The sequence below is a fragment of the Bufo gargarizans genome, chromosome 1 (assembly GCF_014858855.1).
Source record: "Bufo gargarizans isolate SCDJY-AF-19 chromosome 1, ASM1485885v1, whole genome shotgun sequence".
Taxonomy (NCBI): Eukaryota; Metazoa; Chordata; class Amphibia; order Anura; family Bufonidae; genus Bufo; species Bufo gargarizans.
The window spans coordinates 229211762-229237665 of NC_058080.1; the positions used below are offsets into that span (position 1 = coordinate 229211762).

Here is a 25904-nt window from a genome sequence, read left to right on the forward strand (position 1 = left end):
GACGCTGGTCACGTTTCATCTTTACATTTATGCTTACCATTTACAGCGGGAAGGAGTCTCACTGCTGGTGACCATGGCGCTTCCAAAGATTTGGGACATTGGTGCTGTCCTTGAAATGTATTGTTTTGATTATATCTTTAGGATAGGTCATTAATATCCAATTGGTGGGGGTCTGACACCACCTCACCATACCACCACTGATCAGCTGTTCTCTGCAGCCTCTTGTGCTGGAACTATCACCTTGAATTGAGAAGGTGCTCCGTTCAAAGTGTAGTGGCCATGCTGAGTTACTGCAACTCAGCTTCCATTGAAGTGAATATGAGCTGAGCTGCAGTAACCAGGTACGGCCACTACACTTTGAACGGAGCTGTGCTTCCTGTTCTATCCAAGGAACTAGTTCCAGCACTAGAGGCTGCAGGGAACAGCTGATTGGCAGGGTGTTGGTTATGGATCAGATATTAATGACCTTCCCTAAGCATAGGTCATCAATATCAGGAGCCTGGAAAACCCATTTAAGGTCTCTGCAATATTTCCACCTGCATTGAGACCAAAAGATGTGTTATATAGGATAGTGCAGATGATGAGAAATGGACGACCCAGAGAAATATCCTACCCCCACATCTCTACTTTTAGTTTAGATATGAAACTGCACTAGGCTTGACAAAAAAATGAAAACATTATCAATCTTGCATTGAATCAGAACCTTAAAAATATCCTGTGTTCATCATTAAAAATAACCACTGCACAGATTATGAAAAATAAGGTTTGCTGTACACATTTGGTTAAAAAAATGATCCAAAGTTATGACTTTTACTTCCATAGCATAGAGCCACCTAGTGTTCAGTATCACTCCTAATGCCCTGACGGCTGATGGACATACATGTTCACTCCAGAGCAGGCACAGAATTAGGAACAGCACAAAAGGGGAGGCATGGCAGCAGAAAATAATGAAAAATGTGTTTATACTAGTTTGCAAAGTATTTTAAAAACACCAATAAACTGCCATTTAGGGCTTTTGTTATGAAAAAACATTTCTATCATAACCCCTTTAAAGGGTTAAATAGGATGTGGTCTAGTCTCCTAGGTCAAGCTTTTATACCATGACTAAATCACACTAGTCTGAGGTTATGGTAATTAATAGAAGACGTCTGGAAAGAAGTAGCTGCATTATTAAACAGTTTTACAGTCAGGAGGTTTAATATGGATATTATGTGATTTTTATACAGTTATGGTTAAATAGTAACATTCAGTATTAAAATAGATGTGCCAGGGAGCGATCATCTTATATTTCTGGTTGTATTTTGGCAAACTGGCTTCATTTTCAAAAATTGTCAACTGATATAAAACTTCTGCCACTCACATCACTTTCCCAAAACTCATGTAGGGCTTATCGGGAGAGGGGTGGACTCCCAAGGCCTAGTAACTGGTGTAAATTATAGCTCAAGCCTACTCCAGCTCGTAGATGTGCAGATTTGACTTTCTGTCACATACAGTGCCCGAGATGCTTGTTTATTAGGAAGGCATGCCTCTTAATAAACTAGGTGCATCTCATTCCAGCACAAAGTGGATCAAAGGGGAAATAAAAAGGACCCTGTACGTATTTGAATAGATTAGTAGCTAAAAGTATGATAGACATACAAAAAAAGGAAATTATTTTTCTAAGGGTACTTTCACACTAGCGTTATTCTTTTCCGGCATAGAGTTCCATCCTAGGGGCTCAATACCGGAAAAGAACTGATCAGTTTTATCCTAATGCATTCTGAATGGAGAGCAATCTGTTCAGTATGCATCAGGGTGTCTTCAGTTCAGTATTTCTGACTGTTCAGGATGGAGATAATACCGCAGCATGCTGTGTTTTATCTCCGGCCCAAAAAACTGAACACTTGCCTGAATGCCGGATCCAGCATTTTTTCCATAGGAATGTATTAGTGCCGGCATTAAAAATACCGCAAAGCTGGATCCGTCCTTCCAGTCTGCTCCTGCGCAGACCAAAAATGTAAAAAAATAATAAAAACTGATCCATTTGTCCGTATGACAAACGGACAGACGGATCCGTTCTTGCAATGCATTTGCGAGATGGATCCGCATCCGTCTACAAATGCTGTCCATTTGCATGCAGATTGCCGTATCCGGCAGGCAGTTCCGGCAACGGAACTGCTTGCTGGATCACTCTGCCGCAAGTGTGAAAGTACCCTTACAAAATATGTACAGTAGATGAAAAAATATTAGGCAACTGATTAAAGTGGTTATCCAATAGTACAAATACCCCCACAATGCCAGACGATACTTACTGGGTCCTCGGCACCCGCATCCCTCTGGATCTCTGAACGGCAACCGCTGCATCTCCCCATCGCAGGGATCAAAACATCCGGCGATGGGGGGAGCATCCAATAGTAGGCCGTGACAGTGACCAGCCCTCCCTAATGTCACCCGTGATGCTAGGGAAGCTGGTCACCGTCGCGGCCTGTTACTGGCTGCTTCCCCCCACCGCCCGATGTTTTGATGGGTAGATGCAGTGTTGGCCGTGCAGGGATTCGGAGGGATGTAGGTGCCTGGGACCCAGTAAGTATTGTCTATAGGAGGGGACCGGGCATTGTGGGGGGTATTTGTATTATTGGATAACCCTTTTAATGTTCAGCTTGGACTTTTTCTGTGCACACAGTTCTAGGGGAGTATAGAGACTTATTTAAAGAAGATGCTGTATGGGAACAAAGAAAACTACATCATAATAGCCAAACCAGAAACTCTTCCCAAAAATAGAGACTGGTAGAGACACTCATCCGTAGACAGCAATTTTAGGGTGTTTGCCTTTTATCAATACAGAGCACTTTACTGGTTGGCTGGATGAGAAATATTATTTTTTTGTTTGTTTTATTAATATATTTATTTCTCCTACAGCTTTTAAATCATACCAAATTTGAACCTAAAAAAAAAACTAAAAAAATCATAAGTTTTTCCTGTTCATGTGTATTTGCTGTGATTTTTTACTTAAGCTAGTTTCCCACAAATTACAGAGTCATGACTTCTGGAAACAATTCCCTGTGCATTACATGTATGCTAATTTTATCTATGTAGGAAGTTCATTTGAAAGAGCAAGCCATTAACAAAAATCAGATACCAAGCTATTGCAACAGTGCAATAAAATAAAAACACTGCAGAGGGTTACTGATGTTTCCTACTGCTATATACTCAGTTTTCTTTATGATATACTATCTCCCTCTGTACCAGTTTGTAGCTCGTCTTGTTTATGCTTAGTGCAATTGTCTGTATTATGTACCGTATTTTTCGCCCCATAAGACGCACTTTCCCCCCCAAAAGTGGGGGGAAAATGCCCCTGCGTCTTATGGGGCGAATGCTGCCATTTTACATCACAGTCTGCGATGTATCAGCTGGAGGGGGAGGGAGAAGGGGCCGGTGTCATGCAAATGCGGCGGGGCCGGTGCGGTCACTGTACTCCGACCCCGCCACTCACTCACTGCTTTATTGACTAAACCTTTTATATTAATAACTTTAATTTAAGTTCCGATCCCCAGCCCCATCTGTACTACTTCCTAAATGTCCTGTAGCAGGCAGAGCAGGGCGGGCAGCTGGCCGGACCTCACTGATGTCACGTGCCTGCGCCGCCTACTTCATTCATAAAGCAGGCGGCGCAGGCACGTCACGTGACATCAGTGAGTTCCGGCCGGCTGCCCGCCCTGCTCTGCCTGCTACAGGACATTTAGTAAGTAGTACACATGGGGCTGGAGATTGGAACTTAAATTAAGGTTATTAATATAAAAGGTTTAGTCAATAAAGCAGTGAGTGAGTGGCGGGGCCAGAGTACAGTGACCGCACCGGCCCCGCTGCATTTGCATGCCACCGCCCCCTCCTCTCTCCCACCTCCCACAGGTTTAGCTCCAGTACATTAGGGCATCTGTGGATGCCACTATTATGGGGTGGGGGATATGTGGATGGCACTGTTATGGGGTGGGGATCTGTGGGTGACACATATATAGCAGTGCCATCCACAGATCCACCCCCCATAACAGTGCCATCCACAGATCCCCCTCCATAACAGTGCCATCCACAGATCACCCCCCCATAACAGTGCCATCCACAGATCTCCCCATAACTGTGCCCCCCTCAGATCCCCCCCATAATAGTGCCAACCACAGATCCTCCCATAACAGTGCCATCCACAGATCCCCCCATAACAGTGCCATCCACAGATCCCCCATAACAGTGCCACCCACAGATCCCCCCATAACAGTGCCATCCACAGATCCCCCATAGTAGTGTCATGCACAGACCACCATTAGTTCAAAACCCACCAAAAGCAAACCTTTTGGTTAAAACATTTTTTTTTTCTTATTTTCCTCCTCAAAAACCTAGGTGCGTCTTATGGGCCGGTGCGTCTTATAGGGCGAAAAATACGTTATGTATACCCCTTTTCAAATGTGCAGCACTATGAAATGAATGGCGCTTTAACAATAAATAATAATAATAATATACACATACATGTTAAAACTGTCATTTTTTGTCACAAACAAATACACTGTACTATACTACAAGAAAATTTAGACTAGCACATTCATATTTATAGTCACAGGTGCATATCCTTCAATTAAACAAGATTGATTTTGACTTTCTGATAAAAAAATGTCTGCACAACATTTCACATACAAACATTAGAGCTGAGAAATGGGGATCATTCTAAATTAAAGTGGTATCATACCTACTATAATTGGAAAAATAGAAGCTCTTTGCCCACATTTTTGATCAAACGTGTGTTGTGCCCATCTACCAGGCATCAAGGTGGCTTTCGCAGATGGGTACCTAACACTAGTATACCGCCTCTCTTGGACTTACCTAAGCCTACAATTTTCAGGGCAGTGTAGGAACCAGCTACATTTATACTCTGCTTCTATTTTTCCATTTATAGTAGGTATAATATCACTTTAATTTAGAATGATCCCCATTTCTCAGCTCTATTGTTGTATGTGAAATGTTGTGCAGCCATTTCTTTTTATCAACCATGTTTGCTTGATGGATAATCACCTATGTATATGAATGTGCTAGTCTAAATTTTCTTGTAGTATATATTGAGGGTAGCGCCTCTTTTAGACTGAGCAAAGTCCACCTGTCTGGGGCTTCTGAGCAGAGTACAAATGTAGCTGGTTCCTACACTGCCTGAAAATGTAGGCATAGATAAGTCCAAGAGAGGCGGTAAATTAGTGTTAGGTACCCATCTGCGGAAGCCACCTTGACGCCTGGTAGATGGGCCTGACACACGTTTGATCAAAAATGTGCGCAAAGAGCTTCTATTTTTTCATTTATAGTAGGTATAATACCACTTTAATTTTGAATGATCCCCATTTCTCATCTCTATTGTTTGTATGTGAAATGTTGTGCAGCCATTTTTTTTATTCAAATGTATTGTATATTCAGTTCCTGATATCTTACTAATTGACTTAAAGTCTTCAAAAACAAGATTTAAAAGCACTCATTACAGGTACAAGAAGCCAAACACCTTAGCACAGGTGATATACAGTCATGAGAAAAACAAAGTACACCATCTTTGAATTCTATGGTTTTAGGTATCAGGAGTAAATATAATTTAAAAAAAATATCTGGTCCTTAAAAGATCAATACAACCTCAGATGAACAACACCACACAACAAATTCCACCATGTTATTATTTATTCAACAAAAATAAAGCCAAAATGGAAAAACAATGTGTGTTTAAAACTTAATACACCCCACAGATCAATCGCTTGTAGACCCACCTTTATAGGGAAAACTTCAAGTATTCCGTTTTTGTATGAGTATCAGTCTCTCACATTGTTCTGGAGGAAATTTGGACCATTCTTCTTTACAATGTTGCTTCAATTCATTGAGATTTATGGTAGTTCATATATGCACAGCTCTCTTAAGGTCCTTTCGCAGCAGTTTAGTTGGGTTGAGGTCTGGAGTTTCACTGAGCCATTATCATACCTTAATTATTTTCTTTTTTTCTTCTAGATTTGCTAGTGTGCTTAGGATCATTGACCTGTTGCATGACCAAGTTTCAGCCAAGGTTTAGCTGCTGCATATATGGCCTTATATTTCACTCTAGAATACTTTGATATATAGAGGAGTTCATGGTCGACTCCATGACTGCAAGGTGCCTAAGTCTTCTGGGTACTAAAACAATCTCTAATCACACCCCTCTACTACTGTGCTTGTCAAATGGTTTGAGGCGATTATGCTGATATGTCTTGATTGGTTTTAACCAAACAACTCAACTTTAATCTTGTCTGTCTGAAGAACATTGTTCCTGAAATATTTTGGCGTGTTCGGATGCAACTTTGCAAACCTAAGCAGTGCTACTATGTTCTTTTTAGAAAGAAGAGGATTTCTCCTGGAAAGCCTTCAAACAAGCCATAGTTTTTCAGTATTTTTCTAACTGTACTGCCACAAACTTGAGCATTTAATATGCTAACTGAAGCCTATACAGTCTTAGATGTAGCTCTTGGGTTTTTTGTAGTTTCTTTGAGCACTTCATGGTCTCACTTTGGGGTAAATTTTCTGGGACATCACAATTGTCAACTGTCTTGAATGTTTTCCACTTGTGAAAAATATTTCTCACTGTAGAATAATGGAGTTCAAATTGCTTATAAATGGCCTTATAACTCATTTCCAGATTGCTTTTCTAAGATATTTGCTTATGTGTTTTCCCCTTGGCATTGTGTTAACACGGGTTGAATGGTCTAGACCAGCAAACTGCCAAAACTGCTGCTTTTACCGAAATGGTCACACTTGCTGATGATCAATTAATCAAGGGCATGTGATTAGCAGCATCTCACTGATAGACAACCTCTTAGTTCCTATGGAGGCAGTAAGGGTGCACTTAATCTTTCACACACAGCTTCTGCATTTCGGCCCAATTTTTGTTAAATAATTTAATACAATTAAATTTGTCACAGTGTTGTTCATCTAAGGTTGTATTTACCAAATATTCAAACTTTTTAAGGAACAGATTTTTTTTATTTATTTTTTATTACCTGATATGTAAAACCATAGAATTCAAAGAGGGTGTACCTTGTTTTTCTCATTATTGTACCATAACATGAAATTTGTGGGAGCTGTCAGTCAGTCGTAAGGTCAGTGTACTGCTAAAAAGTTTACAGATCATAAAATAGGCATTTGCCATAAAATGATGATGATATAACCTTAATCCACTGATATAAATAAATAAACACACAGAAAAAAAACCTTAAAATAACACCCAGGGCAAAGCTAATATATTGTGTTAAGCCTATTCAGGGTCTGATGGGGAGGTGCATGACACGTTTTGCAGTATTATATCATTCAACCATGGCCGGCTCTAAGTAATTGATATAACATTTATTTTAAGATACAATTCATATGAGAAGCCAGACAACAATTATAAAATATGAAAAGGTACATTTTATATAAGACAAGGATAAAAAAAATTTAAATATATATAGTGATATATTAGTATTTATAGTTAATTGTAGTCACGATCCCTCTTTTAGTTCCAATTGCGGAGCTCACGCAGTTTTTGAACTAAGTTCATATACTGCGGTATATAAAGTTAGATACTCCTCCATATTGTATATTCATATGTAGCATATCTCTATTATCATTTCGAGTTAATATATAAAGTTCAGTCTCATATTTTCATACTGTGTTTTCCTATTGATGACAATGTGGAGCGTAATTCATATATGGTTAAGTGGGGTATGTTGTGCTCTTGCGTTTCTTACAAGTATCCTGGTGTACCCGTCTTATTGTACAGTCGGCCACTACCAATAGATAGCTTGATACATACGTGGCTCTATCAATGCAGTTTTGCAGTATTTCTGTGACAATAACATTTGCACTTTTAAATTATTTTTACTATTTATTTTGTGATTGCAAAGTTATTATTAATTTGATTCTATCAACATGTAGGTAGACCATCAATAATGAATGTCTGGAAAACCCCTTTAACATATCGTATAATTTAGCTATGTCTAAAAGTCTAATTAATGTAAAAAATAAATATCATATACCATATAGTACGTGACAACCTCTTTCTAACGAAGCGAGAACCAGCCCTATACATCATATGGATATCTCCCCACTAATTGCTCCAATTACTCTGCTAGACAGCTGACAGCTTAGGGGGCATACCCTTTCTCAGGGGTGTGTCCTGGTTGGTGCAACTGAAGAATAGAAAAGAGCACGGATGTTCACCTCAGTGAGGTATAGAAATAAGGGAAAAAAACAAACAGCAGGTGGTGATATACAGATAGATTTCATTGAACAACTCAGTCAGTGGCTATATAAAAATTTTAATTACATGTAATTACAAAAATATTCAGATCCAGGTGCTGGTTTAAAAACAGTAGAATATTTTTTGTGCGGAAACTCCTTCACAGAATCATATTCTAATTGTTCCCTACAGGCCAAGGTCAATAAGATAATGGGTTGCATACAAAAGGGGCATAGATGCCCGTGATGAGAACATAGTTCTGCCACTTTACAAATCGCTAGTCAGACCACACATGGAGTACTGTGTACAGTTCTGGTCTCCTGTGAACAAGGCAGACATAGCAGAGCTGGAGAGAGTTCAGAGGAGGGCAACTAAGGTAATTACAGGAATGAGTAAATTACAGTACACTGAAAGAATATCAAAATTAGGGTTATTCACTTTAGAAAAAAAGATGACTGAGGGGAGATTTAATTACTATGTATAAATATATCAGGGGTCAGTACAGAGATCTCTCCCATCATCTATTTATCCCCAGGACTGTGACTGTGACGAGGGGACATCCTCTGCGTCTAGAGGAAATAAGGTTTGTACACAAACAGATAAAAGGATTCTTTACGGTAAGAACAGTGAGACTTTGGTACTCTCTGCCTGAGGAGGTGGTGATGGTGAGTACAATAAAGGAATTCAAGAGGGGCCTGGATGTATTTCTGGAGCGTAATAATATTACAGGCTATAGCTACTCGATTGATCCAGGGAGTTATTCTGATTGCCTGATTGGAGTCGGGAAGGAATTTTTTCCCTTTAAGTGGGGAAAATTGGTTTCTACATCACAGTTTTTTTTTTTTGCCTTCCTCTGGATCAACTTGCAGGATAACAGGCCGAACTGGATGGACAAATGTATTTTTTCGGCCTTATATACTATGTTACTATGTTGCAGATAAACATTGATTTAAAAAAAACCTCTAGAAATCAGTGCAGTCATTTAGTTAGTTATTAATTTAATCAGTTATTAAAATGCTATTGCTATAGTGTAATATTTTTTGCCTAACAACTGTGCATATTTCCTTTCAACATTCCTTTCCTAAGATGGCAATTGTGCATCTTAAGGTTACTGTTTAATCAGGAGTTTAACATTGTAGGTCAATACCTACAGGGGATGTTTTCCTGCTGTTTCTTGTCCTCGTATCTTGCTGCATGACTGCTTTTTAGCTTTTCTCTATCAGAGTTGTCGTCTTTGACTAGTTTTTAGCTACAATGACTATAGAGAGCTTGTGTTAGTCTGAGACACGCCTCCTTTATCCTCATTGGTTCAGGCGTCTGCACTCTCCCTCACCCTGTAGCTCCACCTCCCAGGAATGTTACAAGCTCACCAGGAAATCAGCGCATGGAGATCTTTTTTCCATTTTCTCATGGGCAATATAAAATGGCAGTACAGTGTACTAAACTACCAGTGAGAAAAAGAAAAGACGAGAAAAAGAAGAGAATCTTCTCATTTGCCAAGGTAAATGAGCCTTGTTAAGACGGTCGCTAAAGAGTCTCTTTAAAAAGGGTTTTACAGTCATTAAGATTTCTTAGCAAGTGTCCTCTTGAAAGAGAAGATTCATAATTAACTGTTCTTTGCCGGTCTGGTCCCTCACACTGCCTTTGCTGTCTCCATCATCTTGTCTCCACACTGTTCACATATGGCAGTGCATGGACAAGTTGAATGACAAGCAGCACTACAAATCCCAGCAAGGGAATAAGAAAAATACCATCCTGGCCATGGGTCCCAGCATGAAATAAGTATATGTAGAAATTCGCAGCACTCCTCCAGTAGTGAAAAAGATCTGATCTTTAATTTAAACCAGCAGCATAATACAGCAACAGTTTCGACCACCTCCGGTATTTGTTGCTTGAAACGTCGCTGTATTATGCTGCTGGTTTAAATTAAAGACCGGATTTCTTTCACTACTGGAGGAGTGCTGCGGATTTCTATATATACTTAGTGCATGGACATGGTCACATGCTCTGCTCCAGCCAATTACTGGCTTCAGTGGTGATGTGGCAATAAGCAGCATGTCACCGCTAAAGTCGGTTATTGGATGGAGCGATGTACTGTATGTCAGAAGAAAACAGTGAGGTGACCAGAAGATTGATACAGCAGCATGGAGGACCAGAGCGGTGTGGAGCAGGTAATTATGAATGTTGTGTTCCAGGGGGCAGGCTATGGGCATTTGCTAAAAAATCATAATTACAGGAAAAACCCTTTAAGGAGCAAGGCCTCACACTTACTTGTACTGAGTCTCCTGCAGCTCCTCTCTACTCTTTTTGCTGCCTTATGGCACCAATGTATATCAACACATTACAGAGATATTTTCGGCTAGAAGCATTTCTTATTTCATCTCCGCATTTATCTCTGCATCTGATATAACATATCACAGAGGCCCCCTAGAAGTCTATGAATTAGGAAGTTGTATAGAGCCATAATATGGTGGTAAGTATGACTCTAACGGTGCTAAACCTCTGGAAGGGAGAGCCACCTTCACGACTTGCATCATAGGTGCTCAGAATTGTTAAGGAGTAACACATGATGTTTAGTCCATACTTACCTTTCGATGATCTTGGAGGTTTAGTGACGATGAACATTTTTTGTTACAGACTGTGCACATCAACCTTTTTTTAGAATTTCCTGAAATAGGAGAAGAACATACGTCAAGTGAGAGGAAAAGAGTAATAGAACTGCTGAAGAAAAGAGATATGAGTACTAAAATGGAATACGTATATAAAGCTTCTATTGTCTATTTGGACACTACTGTGTACTGTATATGATATTATTATATCGGAACTACCAAACTATTGAGCAGTACTATATATACCACAACTATATGGACATAGGCGGTCATTTAGACCTATTCTCATGCCAGGTCTAAAATTGTGGTTGTGGCATTGTTGGGGATGGGCCTGTAGTCCTGTCTCATTCATCATTTTCTACGTCTGTTTTAGGCGTAGAAAATGGTCTAAATGTAAGACGGCTAGGAAGCTCTCTTACATTTAGAACTGGAGCTGGATGCGCCAAAGTTATGGAGAGGTCGACGCCTCTTCATAACTTCGGTGGATCTTGGAAAGTTATGGGGCTTTATTAAGATCGGCGTCTAAAACACCGGTCTTAATAAATGTGCCCCATAGTACATGTAGTATTTTTATGGACACTACACAGTAGACTATTACAGTGTTGTGACAAAATGTTGCATGGCGCTATAATATGAAAACAGTGTACTATGTGGCACTACTGGGACAGTCTGCTAAGTAAAAAGCACCATAATAGCAGAGTTGTTGCAAAATATAAAAAAAAAATCATAATTTATGCAGATGAGCGCTCATTAGGGCTGGGCTTTGGCCCATCTAAAAGCACCCTTAGGAAAATGTAATCTTCTATCTCCTCTATACAATAGCTAAAACACCATAGATACAGACAAGTTTTAGGCCAGTTACACGAGGGAAATGACTGACAGCTTGCAGAATGGTTTATGTGCTATAGACATCAGACTGTTTACTTAAACAGGGCACTTTAGGACTCATACTGACGTGACAAGATGGTTTATTTAACTTTTTTTTTCAACATTCTCTGTTTATGTAAGTGGTTTACTAGCGAAATTGAAGATGTTGTGTTATTTGCACACATAATTAGGGTGGCAATTATAATAGGCCTTGCAGATCCTTGTCAAACATATTTTTTTTTTTGTGAAGTGCATCACAAATTAATTTTAGCATGCCAAAAAAGCTATTTAAGGTCACTGTCACATGGCAGTATTCTGGTCAGCTTTTTTTATCAGAATTTGTACTTCAAAACCAAGAGTGAATCCAAATCACAGAAGAGACATGCATATTTCCATTGCACGATTCTGAGACTATTAGGCTACGTGCACGTCTGCAGCAAGATTCTGGTCTGTATTTTATTCCAACAGTGACAAATCCTCCATGTCACTGAACCACGTGAAGCATAGGGGACACATTACTGCAGAGGCCACATAACCCACAGAAGTTTACAAGCGGTCTGTGGTGTCAACATCCTTTAAAACAAAGGTAGCAATAATTTTGTAATGTATTTATTTTATCTTTATTGCTCCTATCTTCTGTTCTGGGCTGTGGTCACATGACAATGTCCATGCAGCTCTTCCTTATTTCCTGTGATGTTATGTCCATGGTCGTGTCAAAGCTGCAGCAGGGGAAGTGATAGGGGAGTGTCTATGTACTTAGCTGTGCGGGAGGAGCTATAAACTAGCTGGGTGTTGTTAGGGGCGGTGCTAGAGCAGGAGAAGTGCATCATGGGTTTGGTTGGGTACAGCAACAGGAAGTACTACATACGGGATGGAAAAAAAACTGTGTGACTTGTTCACATGGTAGAAACGGGTAAGGAGAGTCCAAATTAAAATTTAAAGAAAACAAAAAAAACTTTGGGGAAGATGTGCATGAGGTAAGCAACTACATGAGTATATATGTAAAAAAAAATAAACATATTAATTCCAGAAAACTCCTACATGGAATGTTATCTCAGAAGATCCCACAATAACCAATGCAAAGTGACATCATTCTATCAATATACATATCAATAGAACTGGGCAGTTTGAGTAAATTAAAAGTGCAATCCTTAGGCAGATGCTCCAGGAATGTCTCTCAGTATCCGATGGCTGTCGTCCTCTTTTTACAACAATCCCATTGGTGTTAGGGATTACATTTCACTTTGTCAAATGGTACTTAAAAGCTTTGCAAATAAAATAAAAAAAATGACCAGACATGGATCAAGTATAACCATTCCTATCAAAGGATTTTACTTTCAAAACATTTGCAGATGTCATAGCATGATCAGTTCACAATGCCCTATTTTTCTGCAGGAAAGTAGCCATATGCTATAGGATTCGGAGTAACATCTGATTATTTTTCTTAACTGAGCTGATTTCCAGTTAGCAGAACTGGTTGATTAGCTGATTTTCCGGTTTCAAGCTTGCAAAGATTTTCAGAAAGTATCATATATCACCTCTATTTTCTCATCCCTCTGGCTACTGAAACCAAATGAACCACATAAAATACTTATTTAAAAAAAAAAAAGTACCAATCGACTTCTAACATGGAGAGTAGGGCTAAATAATGATAACTGTTGACCAACCCACTTGTGATTTGAAGTCACTTATGCTTGAAATTGCCAAATATAACCAAAGACTGTTGGTCTTGCACTAAAGTCACTACACTAAATACTTACTTTCTGTACTTATACAAGGTAAAATCTCTTGTTTTCAAGACATTTAAAAATAAAAGACTGAGTAATTAATTTGATAGACTATGCTGTAATTTTTGCAAAAAAAGTAAAGTGATATATATATATACAGGTCCTTCTCGAAAGATTAGCATATTGTGATAAAGTTCATTATTTTCTGTAATGTACTGATAAACATTAGACTTTCATATATTTTAGATTCATTACACACCAACTGAAGCAGTTCAAGCCTTTTATTGTTTTAATATTGATGATTTTGGCATACAGCTCATGAAAACCCAAAATTCCTATCTAAAAAAATTAGCATATCATGAAAAGGTTCTCTAAACGAGCTATTAACCTAATCATCTGAATCAACTAATTAACTCTAAACACCTGCAAAAGATTCCTGAGGCTTTTAAAAACTCCCAGCCTGGTTCATTACTCCAAACCGCAATCATGGGTAAGACTGCCGACCTGACTGCTGTCCAGAAGGCCATCGTTGACACCCTCAAGCAAGAGGGTAAGACACAGAAAGAAATTTCTGAACGAATAGGCTGTTCCCAGAGTGCTGTATCAAGGCACCTCAGTGGGAAGTCTGTGGGAAGGAAAAAGTGTGGCAAAAAACGCTGCACAACGAGAAGAGGTAAACGGACCCTGAGGAAGATTGTGGAGAAGGACCGATTCCAGACCTTGGGGGACCTGCGGAAGCAGTGGACTGAGTCTGGAGTAGAAACATCCAGAGCCACCGTGTACAGGCATGTGCAGGAAATGGGCTACAGGTGCCGCATTCCCCAGGTCAAGCCACTTTTGAACCAGAAACAGCGGCAGAAGCGCCTGACCTGGGCTACAGAGAAGCAGCACTGGACTGTTGCTCAGTGGTCCAAAGTACTTTTTTCGGATGAAAGCAAATTTTGCATGTCATTCGGAAATCAAGGTGCCAGAGTCTGGAGGAAGACTGGGGAGAGGGAAATGCCAAAATGCCTGAAGTCCAGTGTCAAGTACCCACAGTCAGTGATGGTGTTGGTCCACTGTGTTTTATCAAGGGCAGGGTCAATGCAGCTAGCTATCCGGAGATTTTGGAGCACTTCATGCTTCCATCTGCTGAAAAGCTTTATGGAGATGAAGATTTCATTTTTCAGCACGACCTGGCACCTGCTCACAGTGCCAAAACCACTGGTAAATGGTTTACTGACCATGGTATTACTGTGCCCAATTGGCCTGCCAACTCTCCTGACCTGAACCCCATAGAGAATCTGTGGGATATTGGGAAGAGAAAGTTGAGAGACGCAAGACCCAACACTCTGGATGAGCTTAAGGCCGCTATCAAAGCATCCTGGGCCTCCATAACACCTCAGCAGTGCCACAGGCTGATTGCCTCCATGCCACGCCGTATTGAAGCAGTTATTTCTGCAAAAGGATTCCCGACCAAGTATTGAGTGCATAACTGAACATAATTATTTGAAGGTTGACTTTTTTTGTATTAAAAACACTTTTCTTTTATTGGTCGGATGAAATATGCTAATTTTTTGAGATAGGAAATTTGGGTTTTCATGAGCTGTATGCCAAAATCATCAATATTAAAACAATAAAAGGCTTGAACTACTTCAGTTGGTGTGTAATGAATCTAAAATATATGAAAGTCTAATGTTTATCAGTACATTACAGAAAATAATGAACTTTATCACAATATGCTAATTTTTTTAGAAGGACCTGTATATATATATATATATATATATATATATATATATATATAAAAGCTGAAGTAATACTTTGAAGGCATACACACCTTCGTATCTATGCATTTTGGTGTAGAAGGGAGTCGAATGAAATGTGACTAAGAAGAACAGAACAAGAGAAGTTTGGGTTACCACTAATCAGTAGCACTCAATATCAAGTAATACCTACAAAAGCAAATAAAAAAAATGGTGCATAAAAGAGATAAAACACTTTAATCTAGATAAAATATTGTCATTTCACAATTCTCCAGCAGACTTACTGCATTGATGGGTATTTTTAAGTAACCACTGAAAAATCCATACTGATTAACCCCAATAAAGAACCTGTATTGATACAGTACGTTAGATTATTCATTCTTTACAATGTTTAAAGCCCGATTGGGACTCCGAAATGCACTGGACATTTATTTTTATTTGTTTTTATTCCTTGCATGCAAGCGATTTAGACTTATTTTGGGCAGACAATCTTATTCCATATACCTGACCATACACCTGATTAATGAGCATCATACACAGAAGCTGCACTTTAAAATAAATCAGTGGAGGAATGAAATACAATGGCATATACAGTACAGACCAAAAGTTTGGACACACCTTCTCATTCAAACAGTTTTCTTTATTTTCATGACTATGAAAATTGTAGATTCACACTGAAGGCATCAAAACTATGAATTAACACATGTGGAAATATATACTTATCAAAAATGTATGAAACAACTGAAAATATGTCATATTCTAGGTTCTTCAAAGTAGCCACCTTTTGCTTTGATTACTGCTTTGCACACTCTTGACATTCTCTTGATGAGCTTCAAGAGGTAATCACCTGAAATGGTCTTCCAACAGTCTTGAAGGAGTTCCCAGAGATGCTTAGCACTTGTTGGCCCTTTTGCCTTCACTCTGCGGTCCAGCTCACCGCAAACCATCTCGATTGGGTTCAGGTCTGGTGACTGTGGAGGCCAGGTCATCTGGCGCAGCACCCCATCACTCTCCTTCATGGTCAAATAGCCCTTAAACAGCCTGGAGGTGTGTTTGGGGTCATTGTCCAGTTGAAAAATAAATGATGGTCCAACTAAATGCAAACCAGATGGAATAGCATGCCGCTGCAAGATGCTGTAGTAGCCATGCTGGTTCAGTATGCCTTCAATTTTGAATAAATCCCCAACAGTGTCACCAGCAAAGCACCCCCACACCATCACACCTCCTCCTCCATGCTTCACGGTGGGAACCAGGCATGTAGAGTCCATCCGTTCACCTTTTCTGCGTCGCACAAAGACACAGTGGTTGGAACCAAAGATATCAAATTTGAACTCATCAGACCAAAGCACAGATTTCCACTAGTCTAATGTCCATTCCTTGTGTTCTTTAGTCCAAACAAGTCTCTTCTGCTTGTTGCCTGTCCTTAGCAGTGGTTTCCTAGCAGATATTCTACCATGAAGGCCTGATTCACACAGTCTCCTTTTAACAGTTGTTCTAGAGATGTGTCTGCTGCTAGAACTCTGTGTGGCATTGACCTGGTCTCTAATCTGAGCTGCTGTTAACCTGCGATTTCTGAGGCTGGTGACTCGGATGAACTTATCCTCCGCAGCAGAGGTGACTCTTGGTCTTCCTTTCCTTGGGCGGTCCGCATGTGATCCAGTTTCTTTGTAGTGCTTGATGGTTTTTGTGACTGCACTTGGGGACACTTTCAAAGTTTTCCCAATTTTTCGGACTGACTGACCTTCATTTCTTAAAGTAATGATGGCCACTCGATTTTCTTTACTTAGCTGCATTTTTCGTATTGCATAATACAAATTCTAACAGTCTATTCAGTAGGACTATCAGCTGTGTATCCACCTATCTTCTCCACAACGCAACTGATGGTCCCAACCCCATTTATAGGGCAAGAAATCCCACTTATTAAACCTGACAGGGCACACCTGTGAATTGAAAAGAGTGTGCAAAGCAGTAATCAAAGCAAAAGGTGGCTACTTTGAAGAATCTAGAATATGACATATTTTCCGTTGTTTCACACTTTTTTGTTATGTATATAATTATTTGTTAATTCATAGTTTTGATGCCTTCAGTGTGAATCTACAATTTTCATAGTCATGAAAATAAAGAAAACTCTTTGAATGAGAAGGTGTGTCCAAACTTTTGGTCTGTACTGTAACTCCAGTCAGAGGAACCTGCCCAAGATCCAGCAGGAGGAGGAGGGGAGATTGCGCAACATGGTCTAACAGGCTATCCTGGCCGGGATGCTAAACGGCTTGATACAGAGCAATGCTCACCGGAAAGAGAGGACACGGTCGCGTTTGCAGGTTGTTCCTCCCAAAGAGAGACCAGCCTGAGTTCTGGTGAGGATTACTATTATTTTGTATAGCCGCATACCGAGTGCACAGGTCTGGGGAATACAAGCTAACACGCGGAGAGATGCCAGCAGCAAGGTGTCTGGGAACATTAATTAAATATCCGTGGACATATTACCGGAGGAACATTATACGATTCCCATAATCATATACATTTAAGAACAGACGATCTAGAGCAGGGATGCTTAACATGCGGCCCTCCAGCTGTTGCAAAACTACAACTCCCAGCATGCCAGGACAGCCTACAGTTATCAGCCCACAGCAGGGCATGATAGGAGTTGTATTTTTGCAACAGCTGGAGGGCCGCAGGTTGAGCATCCCTGATCTAGAGTATTAATAAGGAGTATATTTTGAGTGCATTTGATACATACTATTTATTTACTCAGATCATATACAGACGTGGACAAAATTGTTGGTACCCTTTGGTCAATGAAAGAAAAAGTCACAATGGTCACAGAAATAACTTTAATCTGACAAAAGTAATAATAAATTAAAATTCTATAAATGTTAACCAATGAAAGTCAGACATTGTTTTTCAACCATGCTTCAACAGAATTATGTAAAAAAATAAACTCATGAAACAGGCATGGACAAAAATGATGGTACCCCTAACTTAATATTTTGTTGCGCAACCTTTTGAGGCAATCACTGCAATCAAACGCTTCCTGTAACTGTCAATGAGACATCTGCACCTCTCAGCAGGTATTTTGGCCCACTCCTCATGAGCAAACTGCTCCAGTTGTGTCCGGTTTGAAGGGTGCCTTTTCCAGACTGCATGTTTCAGCTCCTTCCAAAGATGCTCAATAGGATTGAGGTCAGGGCTCATAGAAGGCCACTTTAGAATAGTCCAATTTTTTCCTCTTAGCCATTCTTGGGTGTTTTTAGCGGTGTGTTTTGGGTCATTGTCCTGTTGCAAGACCCATGACCTGCGACTGAGACCAAGCTTTCTGACACTGGCTAGTACATTTCTCTCTAGAATTCCTTGATAGTCTTGAGATTTCATTGTACCCTGCACAGATTCAAGACACCCTGTGCCAGACGCAGCAAAGCAGCCCCAGAACATAACAGAGCCTCCTCCATGTTTCACAGTAGGGACAGTGTTCTTTTCTTGATATGCTTCATTTTTTCGTCTGTGAACATACAGCTGATGTGCCTTGGCAAAAACTTCGATTTTTGTCTCATCTGTCCACAGGACATTCTCCCAGAAGCTTTGTGGCTTGTCAACATGTAGTTTGGCATATTCCAGTCTTGCTTTTTTATGATTCGTTTTCAACAATGGTGTCCTCCTTGGTCGTCTCCCATGTAGTCCACTTTGGCTCAAACAACGACGGATGGTGCGATCTGACACTGATGTTCCTTGAGCATGAAGTTCACCTTGAATCTCTTTAGAAGTCTTTCTAGGCTCTTTTGTTACCATTCGGATTATCCGTCTCTTAGATTTGTCATCAATTTTCCTCCTGCGGCCACGTCCAGGGAGGTTGGCTACAGTCCCATGGATCTTAAACTTATGAATAATATGTGCAACTGTACTCACAGGAACATCTAGTTGCTTGGAGATGGTCTTATAGCCTTTACCTTTAACATGCTTGTCTATAATTTTCTTTCTGATCTCTTGAGACAGCTCTTTCCTTTGCTTCCTCTGGTCCATGTCGAGTGTGGTACACACCATATCACCAAACAACACAGTGATTACCTGGAGCCATATATATAGGCCCAATGGCTGATTACAAGGTTGTAGACACCTGTGATGCTAATTAGTGGACACACCTTGAATTAACATGTCCCTTTGGTCACATTATGTTCTGTGTTTTCTAGGGGTACCATCATTTTTGTCCATGCCTGTTTCATGAGTTTATTTTTTTACATAATTCTGTTGAAGCATGGTTGAAAAACAATGTCTGACTTTCATTGGTTAACATTTATAGAATTTTAATTTATTATTACTTTTGTCAGATTAAAGTTATTTCTGTGACCATTGTGACTTTTTCTTTCATTGACCAAAGGGTACCAACAATTTTGTCCACGTCTGTATATGAGCTATCTATACTATTAGGTTCATTTATCATCCATATTTTTTTCATACATTTATGGATTGATCATGTACAAAATATAATGTCTTGATGAATTGCTGCGATAGACATTTTGATCATTTGCAGCTATTCATCAATACATTGGATTATTGTTTTTATATTGTTCATATACATTTTATATATATTTTTGGGCCTCCATCATTATTAACTATGGATTCATCATGGAAAATGTATGTATTTTTAGGAGCGCTTTTATATATTTTTTATATGATTTTTTATATTTTATATATTGTTTTGAATAAAATAAATTATTGTTTACACACAACCCAGAAGGAGGATACCTATCATATATATGTGCGGTAATAATAATAATAATAATAATAATAATAATTATAATTATAATAATATGTATCTGTCACTGATTTGTTGTGGGTGCAATCAGTATATGTTTATGATATATTTCTTTTAGGGACATTTAAAGAGGACTGGTCACCTCTGACATTTCTGTTTAAGTAAATAATTTTATTCCATATGAAATGACAATTTTGGAGCATTTATTCTTATGACTGTACAGTGTCATGCAAAAGTTTGGGCACTCCTGGTCAAAATTACTGTTAGGGTCCATTCACACATCCATAGTGTTTTGCGGATCCACAATACACCCGGCCGGCACCCCCATAGAACTGCCTATTCTTGTTCGCAATTGCGGACAAATTAGGTGAAAATTTGAATATCATGCAAAGTTCATTTATTTCAGTAATGCAACTTAAAAGGTGAAACTAACATATGAGACAGACAAATTACATGCAAAGCAAGATATTTCAAGCCTTTATTTGTTATAATTTGGATGATTATGACTTATCGCTTATAAAACCCCAAAGTCACAATCTCAGGTCCCCTTTGCTCAGGGGATATGGATTAATTAGCTGACTAGAGTGTGACACTTAGAGCCGAGAATATTGAACCTTTTCACAAAATTCTAATTTTAAGCTCCATTAATGCAATTCCTTTTAATTAGCATTGCTGAAATAAATAGACTTTTGCACGATATTCAAATTTTTAGAGTTTCATCTGTATATCGCAGGCCTCAATCAGTATTTGGTAGAAACAAGTACAGTTTCACCTGTACCTGCTTCCACAAAATACTGATTAAGGGGTTTGATATAACTGCTGTTACGAACGTTGGTAGTTGTAGTACCTTGTTCGCCTATTCCTCACAAACATCGTAGTGCTGCTGGTTTGGTCGCTCTCCATCAGTTTTGCTATGAGGGTAGCTCTCTTTTTGTTGCTTGCCACCTGACCTCGGGCTTCCAGCAGATCTTTCAGCATAGTCCTTTTTAGTTTCTCATACTGCTGTGCCATTCACCAGTTGTCCTTGGGAGTTCCATCCGATCCCACCGCTCTGCCACTAGTTGTTACGAATGCTGGTAGTTGTAGTACCTTGTTTGCCTGTTCCTCAAAAAAAACTGCTGATCCTCAGGGATTATAGTTGCAGTTCAGGTGTGGATAGGACTGGTTCTGGACGAATGCAGCTTCCAAGTAGTTCCTCCCCCAGCCAGTAGATAGTTACCCAAACAGGAGCCCAGACTTCATGAAGGGTACCAACAGGAACCTTTAATGGGGCAACATGTCAGCCTTTTATGCAGGTCTTCCAGCAAGGGACACTCCCATGGGGAACCTTGTGGAAGACTGAGACAGTTTCTTGCATAAACCAATCACATGTAGTTACAGGCAGAAAACATACACATGTGAGACAATTAATCAACACAATGGGATAACATATTCACTCACAGGCAGAAAAAAAAACACCTGTGATACAATTAAACAACATAATGGGATAACATAATCACTCACAGGCAGAAGCTACACACTTTTCCTTTTGTAGAGTAATGAAGCAGGGGGGTCAGTGGCGGTAGATTCCTCTACCAAACTAATAAAACATAACATGGCCTCACACCTGCTTCCACAAAATACTTATTGAGGGCTGCGATATGCCTGCTTCCACAAAATACTAATTAAGGGGTTGATATACCTGTTTCCACCAAATATTGTTTGAGGTCTGCGATATACCTGCTTCCACAAAATACTAAATAAGGGGTTTGATATACCTGCTTCCACAAAATACTGTTTGAGGTCTGCGATATACCTGCTTCCACAAAATACTAAATAAGGGGTTTGATATTCCTGCTTCCACAAAATTCTGATTGAGGCTTGCGATATACCTGCTTCCACAAATACTGCTCTTCTATATGGACTTTTGTCACAGGGTCATTCTGAAAATGACAGGCAGAGGAAGAGGCAGGCCGTTCCGCAGGGGTGGTAGGGGTCGGGCAGGTGCACCAGGCTGGAGCCTAAGTGGGAAGTTGGAGAAGGCGTGTGCGATTATTTCAAAGAGCGCACCAGAGTTGGTTGAGTGGCTCACTTACCCTTCCGCTTCTGCACCCTCCTCACTCTCTGCTGTGTGCTACCCCAAATACACCACCACCACCACCACCATAGCCCCTCCACTCGAGTCAGAGGAATTACTTTCCCATCTATTCCCAGACCTTACCAATGCGCAGCCATTCTTGACATCAGATGAGGAAGAGGAGGTAGCAACAGCAGCCACCCAGCCTGTGCTGTCAACGCATAAATCGCGGTAAGCACAACACTCACCTAGGGACGACCGCCTTAAGAAGGCACCTGGCCTCCCATCACCATGCCCAGTGGGAGCAACACCGTCAGAACCCACAAAGCCACACTCCCGGCACTCCATGTCCTGCCTCTTCTCCTTCTCCTCTCTCCTCCACTCCACCTTCCACTGTGTCGTCATCACATTCATCTTGCAGAATGCAGGCTTCTGTGGCTAAATGTTCGAACGTAAAAAGTTGATGATGCCAGATGAACCCTCTTGCCCAATGGCTGACCGCTGGCTTGTCGGAACTGCTAGCCCACTAACTACTGCCATATAAACTGGTGGACTCGGAGGCCTTTAGAAAATTTGTGGTCATTGGCACACCGCAATGGAAGATCCCCGGGAGGAAATATTTCTCCCAGAAAGGCGTCTCAGAGCCATATGGCTACGTTCAGCGGCAAGTGAATATATCTCTGGCACACAGTGTCAGTGCCAAGATACATCTGACCACAGACACGTGGTCTAGCAAACACGGGCAGGAAAAGTACATAACTTTTACTGCCCACTGGGTGAACCTTCTGACGGCTGTCAAGCATGTAAACCGTGGCTCCTGATTTGGTGTTACTGCCAAGGATTACATGCAGGCCTGCCTCTTATTTTCCTCCTCCTACTCCATCCTCCGTCTCCTCCTTGGCTGACTCTCCTTTTCCACTGCTACCACCTCTTCCGCAGCGCCCCCCAAGCTCCCCAGAACCTATTTGATGTCCCAGGTCAGTAGTTGCCATGCTGTGCTTCGGCTGTTGCACTGCTTTTAGCTCTGCAGTCACAGGCCGATTAGTGGCTAACTCCGCTCATTTTGACAGTTGGTAGAGTTTTGTGCGATAATGGTGCCAATCTGCTGAGTGCTCTGAAACAAGACAAAATGACATGTGCTGTGCATGGCACATGCTCTGAACTTAGTCGTGCAGTGATTCGTTGCCAAATACCCCGGGGTCCAGGACGTCTTGCGGCAGGCCAGGAAAATCTCTGGCCATTTTATAAGATCTTACACAGCCATGGCTCGCCTTGCTAATGTTCAGCGGCGACACCACTTGCCCGTCAGACAACTTATTTGTGACAGCCCGACGCGCTGGATCTCCACCTTATATATGCTTGATAGGCTGCTCCAGCAGCAACATGCCATTAACGACTAGCTGTATTAACTCTGCAGCAGGACAGGTTCTGGGGAGCTTGTTTTCTTTTTACCGCACCAGTGGCTGCTCATGCGCGACGCATGCAGACTTCTGCGGCCATTTGATGAGATCACCAAACTGGTAAGTCACAGCCAGGGCGCCATCAATGACATCGCCTTACGCCTTCTTTCTAAGCGTGCATTGCATCGTGTCATTGATCAAGGCCTCGAGGAGCAGGAACATGAGAAAGTCGCAATGCTAAATTAATTCCCAGGGGGGCTACTCCATCTGAGACAAGTCAGCAGGAGTCTGAAGAGGAGGAGGATGGTGGCTGGGGGGAGGAGGAGCAAGAAGAACAGGCTTTGAGGGGGGCTTTAAACTTTTTGGGGATCCCTGGTGTTGTCCGTGGCTGGGGGGAGGAGACTGAGGACGACATTCTCCTAGGTGATGAGCAGGAGCCAGGGCGCTCCACCGCTTCCAATTTAGTGCAAATGAGGGCCTTCATGCTCCAATGTTTGAAGAGGGACTTCCGTATAAAAAGCATAAAGGGCAAGGACCAGTACTGGGTGGCAATGTACTTAGACCCCCGGTACAAACACAAAATGGTGGACATGTTACCAGCATCACAGAGGGCTGTCAGAATGCAACATTTCCAGGCCTTGCTGCGAGAGATGCTAGATTCTGCTGTTGTGGGTGCTGGCAGAGGAATCTCCACCCACAGAGAAACAGGTGCAGGTATGAATACTACCGCACCTGCAAGAAGAGGGCGGTTTGAAGATGTGTTGGTCAGTTCGGATATGAGATCATTCTTGCAGCCAACCCATCGACAGCCGCCATCCAGATCCAGCCTCAGGGAACGCCTAGACCGACAGGCGTCCAACTACATTGGGTTAACGGCCGATGTGGACGCTCTGAGAAACGAGGAACCCCTGGACAACTGGGTGTGCAGGCTTGGACTGGCACAATTTGCCATGAAACTTTTGGCTTGCCCCTCGTCGAGAGTCTTATCCGAAAAAACAGCACAGCAGGGGGGATCGGGACCGATAAGAGCACCCGACTAGCTCACGACAGTGTGGACTACCTTAAATTTCTATAAATGAACAAGGCATGGCTCTCATAGGAATTCAACACCTGTGACGATAACGTGTAATTGAATTTCCTCATGCCAGCCCACACATATCCGCCACCACACAGAACAAAGAATGGTCCTTGTCTTATGTACATACAGTGGCATAAAATGCCTTTTCTGTCAGTTGAATAATAATTTTTGGAGCCTGTACTGGCCTACAGTAATTTTTTTATCCAGTGACTGCCTAATGTACCTACAGCCACATCATCACAAGTTCTTTTCTGTCAGGTGAATGCCTAATTTTTGGGGCATGTACTCCAGTGGCCTACAGTAAAATTTGTATCCAGTGACTGCCTAATGTACCTCCAGCCACATCATCACAAGTTCTTTTCTGTCCGGTGAATGCCTATTTTTTTGGGCCTGTACTCCTGTGGCCTAAAAAATTTTTTTAGTAGGCTCCAGCAGGGCACATTTTTGGCCCCTGATTAAAATGCATTTTTTTGTGGCAATTTTTGCCAATGATCCCCCTCTGGTATGTTACTTTCCATGTTGTGGGACTATTGGTGCACTTCTAGTAAGTATTTGGTAGCTGCAAATATGACCTGAAGTTTTTTCAGGTTCGCCTGCCATTAAAGTCAATGGGGCCTGCAACGAATGCACGGTTCACGAACATTTGATCGCAAACGTGTGTTCGCTAACCGATATTCATCAATCACTACTTACAAGCAGTGATACTTACCAAAGGGGGTGCTATTAGGTACCAACCATGCAAGGTACCCAAAGTTTTGCTTCAAGCCCGTTTCCTTTTTTGTCATTTTGAAAATGTAAAAGATGAACATTAAAAAATGTTTTTTTGCTTGAAAAATAAAGGGAATATGTCATCTTTAACTTTATGCCTTTTGGAGATCATTTAATCTTCAACTTACTTAACAGTTTACAGTAACAGTTATTTTGACCATGGGTGCCCAACCTTTTGTATGCCACTGTATGTTGTGCTGTTGTGCCATTCCTCGAAAGTTCCAGCTAGAGTTTTATGAACAAGGGGGCAATGGGTGTTACCAGTTGGGGGGGGGGGGGGTCCCTACACATTCTGACATTATCTAATCAGTGCTGCCAGTGACAGACTCTCATACAACATTCTGGAGAAGGTATGCTATATGGTTTGTTCAAGTACATAACGTACCATGCACATTCTCTTTGTGTTTTTTCAGGGCATCTTTGCTTCTAAATTTCTTCCCGCAACTATCAGACTTGCATATAAACCTCACATCTCCTTTACAGGCTTCTTTGTGTTGGTCAAAGCTGAAATAAAGAACATGATTGCATAACAATATAGAATATGAAGAATGGAGTAAATCAAGCATGCCTCAGCAGTGGTAATCAACCTGTGCTCTCCAGCTGTTGTAAAACCACAGCTACTGCATCTGTTGGGAGTTGTAGTGTTACAACAGCTAGAAAAGCCCCAG

General features: G+C 41.0%; 1 protein-coding gene across 7 annotated transcripts in view; it reads right to left on the reverse strand.

Moving 5' to 3' along the window:
- Positions 1-25904, reverse strand: part of PRDM5 (PR/SET domain 5) — a 275642-nt gene that overhangs the window by 161213 nt on the left and 88525 nt on the right. For 5 of the 7 annotated variants that reach the window (XM_044270343.1, XM_044270496.1, XM_044270259.1 and 2 more), the window contains 3 exons: positions 25622-25740; positions 15259-15306; positions 10828-10907 (listed from right to left, as the gene is read on the reverse strand). In XM_044270343.1, the coding sequence (XP_044126278.1) occupies positions 10828-10907; positions 15259-15306; positions 25622-25740 (247 nt within the window). The remainder of the gene's footprint in view (positions 1-10827; positions 10908-15258; positions 15307-25621; positions 25741-25904) is intronic. The other 2 variants (XM_044270578.1, XM_044270423.1) reach the window with 1 other exon arrangement.